Source organism: Aulonocara stuartgranti (genome assembly GCF_965226115.1).
Source record: "Aulonocara stuartgranti genome assembly, chromosome: 1".
Lineage (NCBI taxonomy): Eukaryota > Metazoa > Chordata > Actinopteri > Cichliformes > Cichlidae > Aulonocara > Aulonocara stuartgranti.
The window spans coordinates 8,024,981-8,033,976 of record NC_138939.1 but is presented as its reverse complement, the minus strand read 5'-3'; the positions used below and the strand labels follow the sequence as shown (position 1 = coordinate 8,033,976).

The 8,996-nt window shown below is 42.7% G+C and overlaps 1 protein-coding gene across 2 annotated transcripts in view; it reads right to left on the bottom strand.

Moving 5' to 3' along the window:
* Positions 1-2,625: 2,625 nt before the first annotated feature.
* The window catches only part of cskl (c-src tyrosine kinase-like), a 50,576-nt gene continuing 44,205 nt past the window's right edge, over positions 2,626-8,996 (bottom strand). For both annotated transcript variants that reach the window (XM_082533768.1, XM_082533769.1), the window contains exons 6-13: positions 7,890-7,983; positions 7,324-7,389; positions 7,111-7,210; positions 6,827-6,917; positions 6,219-6,292; positions 5,484-5,679; positions 4,435-4,521; positions 2,626-4,096 (exon numbers count right to left, since the gene is read on the bottom strand). In XM_082533768.1, coding sequence (XP_082389894.1) covers positions 3,914-4,096; positions 4,435-4,521; positions 5,484-5,679; positions 6,219-6,292; positions 6,827-6,917; positions 7,111-7,210; positions 7,324-7,389; positions 7,890-7,983 — 891 coding nt within the window. In that variant the 3' untranslated portion in view covers positions 2,626-3,913. The remainder of the gene's footprint in view (positions 4,097-4,434; positions 4,522-5,483; positions 5,680-6,218; positions 6,293-6,826; positions 6,918-7,110; positions 7,211-7,323; positions 7,390-7,889; positions 7,984-8,996) is intronic.

The following is an 8,996-nucleotide window of genomic DNA, read 5'->3' as shown; positions in this document are numbered from 1 at the left end:
TAAGGGGCATCCAAATGTCCCCCCCCCCTACAGTCTGCTGCATCACTGACAACAATCTTTAATGGAACAGTTCAACATTTAGGTTAAGACACTTTCTTGCTGAGAGTTAAGATGAGAAAATTGTACAGCAGTCATGTCTGGGTGCCAATACAAAGCCTAAGGCATCAGTCAGCTACTTCAATTTAGCCTGGCTCACTCCAAAGTTAACAAAACACACCTGCATCATTAACGTCTGGTTCAGACCAAGTTTAGCTTGTTTTTTTTAAATTAAAGTAATGTCATGTGTTTGGCAGGGGAAAAGTCCGATGACTCACTTCTGTCATGGTGTAGCCTACTGAAGTGCAAATTTTGCAACCTCCAGCTGCTTCAGGGTATTAAAGGTTAACTACAGCGGAGGTGGCCCATCTGCATACAGGCCCTGCGAAAGTACTCATTAAAAAAACTGCAGAGTAATCCAAGCTATGCAACCGAACCGGGGGCTTGAAGAACCCTTCCATTGTGAAACCCATAAACAGCACATGATACAAGCTTAATGTTTATGTGCTGCCTGTATGTGAAGTTACACCCCCCACCTCACCCTCATTCTGTCACGCATGTAAGTCTGTCAGGTCCAGCTTGACGTGTGGGGGAGGGACCACACAATGCACATGCCAACTGCACAAAAACATGTGCAGAGCCCTGAGCATCTTCCTCATCCTTCCCTCCCAAAAACTGTGTTGGTGTAATCAGATTACACTGTCAGTAGAGTTGTGCCTGGCTGCTGCCAGTAGCACAGATCCATAACTTATCGAAAGCTGATTAACACATCAACCCCCGTGCTTGTGCCTGCTAAGAACGAGGAGCTGTGCGGTTGTCAGGATTACTTAAGTGTGAACCAAAGACTGAGGCTTCCAGATGTGAGAGCAGTGCATTAACCGTCACTGATATAACCACAAGCTCCTGTCACTGTGACACTTCAAGCTGGGCTTTACATTTTAAAATATACTTTAATAATCGCACAATAGTTTACTGTAATATTAAAGAAAAAAAAAAACAAATAGGGTATAATGAGGTGGAAGCAGATGAGCTGCGACAGCAAATGGCGTCTCATTAAGAATCCAAACGTCATTAAAGGATGCAGCTGCTTCTGACCTTTGACATGGATTGAGAAAATCTCTCGTTTGATATCTTGAGTGCCTCCTTCAGCACTGCAATTAAATCTGAGCTGAAAGCTCTGCGCTGCTCCTTTTCAGCTCCCTTGGGATCTCAGACTGTAGGATGCCTCCTGGTGGTGACTTCTGGCAGTCAGATGACATCTAGAAATCCTCCCCCAATTCCCTAATGAGCTGTAATTTTCACCAATAGCAGAGCTACTTTAGGATTTTTTTTTTTTGCAGGGTTGGCTTCTGCAAAAGGCCCGTCTTGTGCAGCCATGGCAGGATGGTAAATTGGAGCTGGCGCGATGAGTCCTGACAGCAGTACAGTCTTGGCCACGAGCACAAACTGCCGTGCTTACGTAACCAGCCTATTGTTACCGCCCTGTCACTGCCATTAAAATTCATAGGATTCACATGAAAATGCGACCCAAACAACTGTCTGCTGCTGCAGCGGAAGATTGAGAAGCAGGCGGATGGATGAGATTCAAATGAGCTAAAAGTGAAAGCACCACACAGATGGCCAGTCCACTGAACTCTTGGTCCCGTTTCAGCCTATAGGTCACTGTACTGGGGACAACTGGGCCCTCTCCAAAGAGCAGAGGAGGCACAGTGAAGGCAGCACTGGGAACAACTCAGCTGACACTCCTTCACACCTTGATGACAAACCCCATCTGTTTGTAGCAGTACTATCAAAGAATGATCACATGAGGATTATTTATAGCTGCAGGTATAAAACACTCCTCTAGATCAGTCGTTTTGCTTTCTGATCTGCATCACAAAAAAGGTAAAGAGTTGAACGGTTATATCAAAGAACTCTTTTCTATTGTTGTGTTTTGATATTATTCCTTTTACAAGGGAAAATAAGCATTTTTCATCCTGTTAGACATCTTTAACCCTTCACATTTACTTTGCAACTCACTGAAGGGCATTACAATGCAGAAAGCCGAGTGTGGATTTAAATGTCTCTTTAATTGGGATCAAGGGATTTCCTCATTATCGGCAGAGACAAAAGGAAAATGGCAAAACAGCAACCAAAAGTAATTTAAATATAGATTCACACAGCTCATACTCCCTGGAGAATAAACCACGAAAGTCGAGAAAACGAAAACAGGATTTAGTAATATTTCCACTAAGGACTGTGATCATGATGTGGAAACCCCCCCTTCTTTTTTTAGAACCATTAATAGCGCAGTGCCCATGTGGCTTTATTGTACCGGGATGTAAACATGTTAATTTTGTCTGGTGGAATTTACTTTGGAGCCAGCCTCTAGTGGCCAACAGAGGAATTGCAGTTTTTTTTGGGGGCATTTTAGCATTTGCTTTATTTTCAACCCTGAAATTTGGCGCTTGTCAAATCCAAAAACCACACATTCATAGAGGTGGGGAGGTGCTTGTACAGTAAGACAGCACTCCTCCTTCTAAAATATGCTCTCTCTCTCTCTCTCACACACACACACTTAGATATAATTATGCAGGTGTTTCCACACTGTTCAGATGGAATGATTTATTCATAATTATGATAGCATAATAAAACAATGAACATTGAAAGCACTGACAGTTGAACCCAAGGCCTCTCACACACAGCATGCACCACCCCGACCCTAGCATTCACAGAGACACTGAACATCCCTAACGGCAAGTTGCTCCTGGCTTCTGAAAAGCGTCCTTTTTTAACTCTGTCCAAGTCAGTTTTTCCTTGTTCTTTTTTTTTTAATCCTTTAAATATATTTTGATATAAAAACAAGCCCACGTATGATGAATCAACCATGTTTGTGAACTGCCTCTCCCCCTTCTTCTCCTGTTATTGCCCTGCCACCCAACCACCCACCTACCGCTCCTCTGGGTGGTCTTTAAGGAAGGATGAACATGACACTGGCCCCCTCCAAGTCTCCTCACTTCCTATTCTCGTGCTCTTCATGGACGCTTGGATTAACAAAGCAAAAACCAAAAAAAAAAAAGAAAAAAGTCTGATGTAAAGATGGTGGAGGTGAAGGAGATGCCACTTAAAAAAACCCCAAACAGTTTCATAACCTCTGGAACAAAGAAAGCAATAAAAAAAGATTTTGTTTAAAAAATAAAAATTGAAACCATAACAGTCCAATCAAAAGAAGTGTTGGAGGGAAGTCTGGAGCTCTGTAGACTGGAGGCACTTTGGCACAGAGCGAAGGCCCCACACCTGACAACAAGGCCGAGGGAAAGCAAGGAGGGATGCAAGGAAGGAATGACAGAGTTGGGCTGAAAGGCATGCAAAGCCACATGGTGATATGGGAATCTGGGAATGATCGAGTGGGGTGGACTGGAGAAGAAAAGAGCACCTGACAAACGTGGAGGAAAAGGCCAGCCTCCCCTCCAGTTAATGCCATGTTCAGGAGAGGAGGAGGAGGGGAGGAAATACAAAGAAACAAAAGGGAACTTTCACATAGAAGAAGAAGAGCAATTTGGACCAAGTGACAAAGAGAAGGGAGAGTGAGTGAGCAGTGGCAGGTGTAGGAGGAGGAAAGAGAAGCGGCCCATCGCGAGAAGAGGAAATTGTCTGGCAAAAGCTATACAACACAAACAGGAAAACAGTCCTAGTGTGAAAGCAGAGGACGGCTGGTGGACGGTGGAGGTCGGGGGAGGGGGCACAGCGTAGCAGTCCCACAGGTCAAGAGGCTTGGCAGGTAGGAGGAAAGTGCTGTGGTCCCTCTTCTCCTTCTCCTCCTCCCACTTTACAGCTGTGCTGGGCTGCATCTCGCCCCCGTCCTCTTCCCCCGGTACCCCCCACAAGCACCTCCTCTTCACAGGTAGAGCTCCTTGGCTCTGATATGCTGGAGCTTCTCCCTCAGCATGCGGAAGGAGGGCCGCATCACGGGATCCAAGGTCCAGCACTGCTTCATCAGGTCGTACACCACGGCGGGGCAGCCGTCTGGGGCATCCATCTTGTACCCTTTCTCTACCCGAGGCACCACTTCTTTCAACGGCTGAGAGACACAGACAAAGAAATGCTGACATTAGCTCAACATTTTGATCAGTCAAACTGATGCAATGGACTCAAAGGTGATGCAATATTCCAGGCAAAGGTAACTACATAACAAGAATAACTAAAAATAACTAAAAATAACTAAAAATGCGAACGTATCAACCGGTGACACATCACCTGCTTCAGTTGTTTCATGGCATGAATGAGGCCAACACAGAGAACCAGCAGTTACACTGATCTTGCACAAAAATAAATAAATGGTTCAGGCAATAAAGCCTGCCATCTGCTGGTGTATGTCAGACGTCAGCGAGCCACAGAAAATCCCATAAAGGTACTTACAATTCTAGGATAAGGCACACGCCCAAAGGAGTAGATCTCCCACAGTAGGATCCCATAACTCCAAACGTCTGACTTAGTGGAAAACCTCTGTTGGATTAAGAGAGAAGCCGAAATTCATACATTATACATAAAGGCATTCAGAAAGCAGATCAGGCTTGCGCCTCCCTCCAGACCAACAAAACCAGGTCGTACAGTACATGCACCCCCACGGTGGATTTTAAACCAAACAATCAAGATGTGACTGAAGTGCACACTTTCAACTTTAATTCAAGGGCATTAACAAAAGGACTGCTTAAACTTAAGGAATTGCTGACATTTTTATAGACAGTCCCTCATTTTCATTTTAAATATAAAGATTTCCACTCTATAACTGTCCATTTCCACTGCACTGCTGCCACAGCCATTATATTTTGGTCTGCTGCCTTGACCCTCGCATATACACACACACACACACCGTTTGTGTTTTTTTAAACCAACATTAAGATGTTGGCATCAAATTCAGAAACATTTCTCATTCTCAACATTTTCAGTTAAACTCAGGCCTTAATTCATTAACATTTCAGTGAATTTGTTTACACATTGTCCTAACTTTGTTGGAAATAGAGCTGAATAATTATTTTCCCCCCCATATTTGCAGCTTGTTCAACAGTCATACACTCTTTGCTGTCAGGCTCTGGGTGCCCAGAGTTACTTTATCTGGGCAGAAATTCTGGGCAGCTTGACAGATGATTCGATTAAGATGTTGAGAAAACCTTTGGGCTTGCTTTTACTCTCCAGCAGGAAAACTGTTTATGAGCCACTAAACACCACTCTTTGTTAAACTGGCCTCTTTAAATACTTTTAGGGCAGACAAACACACTATTAATGAACTTGCTAGACCCGGGATCAAGATTATACCACTATTTAAAAGACTGTCTTGGACTGGCACTCTCATTCAAATAAACTGATATCCTGCAGCCTCTCCTTTTTAATCCATTTTAAATAAACCGCCCTTATTCAGATCAATTAAGAGTCGAGTCAGCAACATCAACCCTGTCTCATCCCATCACCTTCTCTCTTAGTGCTTCTGGGGATGTCCATTTGACGGGCAGCTTGGCAGTGTCCTGTATGGAGGATGCCTCCTTGGTGAGGCCGAAGTCGCTGACCTTGGCGATGTTATCGTCAGAAACCAGCACATTGCGAGCCGCCAGGTCTCTGTGGACGAAGTTATTGGCCTCCAGGTACTCCATAGCTTCACACACGTCACTGCCAGGAAAGAGGATGAGTGAGAACTGGCTAACTAATATAGGGCAATAGGTGGTTGAGGATTTTACTTTTATCACCTGCCCTTGTCAGGAAAATTAGCTTGGCTAGAGGGAAAACTAAGCCATTATGATTTTCAATTTAGTTTCAGATGTAAATGCTCCAAAATGTTTTTTCACTACTGTAAGTTATTTCAAAACTTACAAGGCTGGCACAGAAAAATGAAACTTCAACTGATTAATTTGAGACAAACATATAATAATGCTCATCTGAAAGCTTACACTCATTCTTTGTACTGATCACAATGGACTTAACTTGCTTTAGATAACAATATTAGCTAGATAATTATTAAATTAAAATAAATAAGGATGTATGAGTTGCAGCAAACAACGTTCATGTTACTGCTATGACACTTTTCTCCTGAAGTTCAGTAAGAACGCAGAGGGTTAAAGTGGCAGTGATTTAGTTTCAGATCCCGAAAAGAGCAGTTTAAAAATGTTCTTTTAAATAATTCTTTAAATAATTGCTTGAAAGAGACTCACAGTGAGAACTTGAGTAAGCAGTCTCCACCGAGAACAGTCCGCCCTCGAGAGCGCAGGTAGTCCACTAGGCTGCCCTGTGGTGCAGTTTGGATTATTAACACAATGCTTACATTCAAGAAAGTCTCACAGAAAACTGTGTAGGTACATTTTTTAGCATGAATAGCCTGACTAAAAACCAAATCGACGACCCCGTGCGAAAAAAGAAAACATGTCAAAGTATTTTTTTTTAATAAGGGGAAACATTTGTTTCATCTGTACAATAACAAGTGTTTTAAAAATCCATTTGCTGTTTTACATGAGGTCACAGTCGTCATCATTTCTTGGCTTAGAAGCAAATGCCTCCTCTAGTGCACAACCTGTAACCCCCTCTGCAGATGAAACAAACAAGATATAAATCTTTTTGTACCCGCTGAATGGGGTCAGGTCAGGTGTTTTCCAGTGTCTCCTGTCTTTATGCTAAGCAAGGCTAACAACTGTTTCATTAGCGTGGTTTTGACTGTGTTTTATTCTCCTAATGTACTGAACTAGCGTTTAAATCGCAGAGGGTTAATGCGAGCATGTACCATTTCCAGTTTTAGAACTTGTCATAAAAGAGCACTTGGGCTGACCTTAGCCATGTATTCTGTGACGATGTAGAGACTGCCCCTCTCCTCCACGATTACCCCTAGCAACTGCACCAGGTTGTTGTGCCTCAGTTGCCTGTCGAAACACAGAAACAGAGGGGGGAAAAAATATGCGGTAAGCATGCAGTAAAATATTTTTTAAAAATCATGGTCAACTTCTACCCACAAAAATGACAAAGGATGACCTAATATTTGATGAAGAAACATGTCTGCAGACAGAAACATCTGTGGTGGTGTGAAGTACAAAAAGCAATAGCTGCGGATCTTACGTCATGACAGAAGCCTCAGCGATGAAAGCCTGTGCTGTAGCGTCATTTTTGATGCACTTGACCGCCACCTTGGTCCCTCTGTAGTCTCCTACCATCACATCTGACAAGGACACAGAGGGGACAAAGTTTTAGTACATTCTCCAAGGTGACCTTGGCCTGATGTGAGAAATGAAAATGAAATATGAAAATATCCTGTTTAAATTTGGTTCTTACCCCCAAACTCCCCTTTGCCAATGGTCTGGAGGAGTTTCAACTCTTTTCTGTTCAAGGCCCAGCCACCTGCCAAAAGAGGACGTTAATGACACTCTGCAATCATAATGTAAGTAATAATATTATTCCAAAAAGGCGTTATGAAAAAAATCCTCTGTTCATGACTTTGCAGTTACAGCAGCTATTTTCTTGTTAAAATAACTTTGACAATGATGTATATCCTTTAAGCAGGAGAATTAATCTTTGCATTTCTCTAGTGTAAGAATTAGCTGGGTCAGATGGGTATGTGAGGGTAAATAAAGACAGACAGAGCTGGAGATTGACCTTGAGAGCCGGTGAAGCCCAGCAGTCGTTCCCAGCCACACAAAGATTAACCACCCTCAGTTGATTAATGCTATTAAAGCTCGTAGGAGACGCAGGATTTCTCTGTACACTGTGTGTGTGTGTGTTCATGCATCTGATACTGTGAGGTTAATGTGGCATATAAAGACAAGCATAACAAAGTGTCCCTGTGTGTATTGGTGCCAGTGTCCCTGTAGGGCTGTGTAATGAGCTCTGTGTGCTCTTACTCCTAGAGAATTCGTCTTGCGCTGCCACTGTTCCCTCCATCAACTTCGGTTTAATCAGCCTGGTACAAAGGCCATCAGCGTCTTTGGTGTAGTGCTGGAGAGAGAAAGTTTGAGAATTAAATACAATCTCCATGCATAAAGAAAAAAAAAGTATGTATGCTTCAAGTGTTAAAAGTTACAAAGAAAATCCTCTCTCAAAAGGTTTTCCCTGAATTTAGGTCAGCAGTATATACTGTACTGTGCCACTGTACCTAGCTGAATGATCCGATACGGATGTTCTTGGATTACTTCATACTGTTGAGTCTATATACAAGCTTTTGATATGCAAAACAAAAGAGAGGCTGATGTTCGGGGCCACCCTCTGCAGAAAAATGTGACGGTAGCGATGAAAAGAAGATTCAAGCTGTGTTGTCAGATTTTATGAGAGGAGGCTCCATCCACCAAACAGGTACAGCATGACAGGTTTACCTTTTATCAACATGCATCTTTGTTAAAGACGAGGAGGCTCGTCTTGAGGGACGACAGAATCCCGGCCTCATTTCCATATGAAAGATGGAATAAAACAGGAGCAGCAAAGTTGGGAGGATTTACAGCAGAGTACAAAGCGAGAAAACACAGTAAGGTGTTCGCCTGAAGTTTAAGGGCTGCTTCTGCTGCTCTGTAAAATTTAACTCCAGCTCCAGTCAGAAGTACTCTATTAAAGCAGTGTGTGTTTCTAATCAGCTCCAGTTACAAAAGACATGAGTACATTTTCAGATTTGCCCTTTTTCCAGCTCTAAAACAAACCAAAAAAATCCACCAGAATAAAGTTTTATTACTTTAAAAGCTCTATTTTTTTTCTTTAAATTCGTGTAGTTGAAGAGACAGATGATCCACTATGTCTAAACTTACTAAAGGTCTTTTATGTGTCTTTCACTGCATTTCCATTTGAAACGATTCCTACTCATGTTACACAGAGACTCATCCACTGTGTAAAACATTTTAGCTTCCTTCCCTTTAAGACAGATTTCTTTTGATTGGCTGTCCTTTGGTAAAGTTTGTGGGTGGGTCTCCTATGCTCACAGCCTGAGTTGCGTGTCTGAGATGACCAAATTATGGATATCAGCC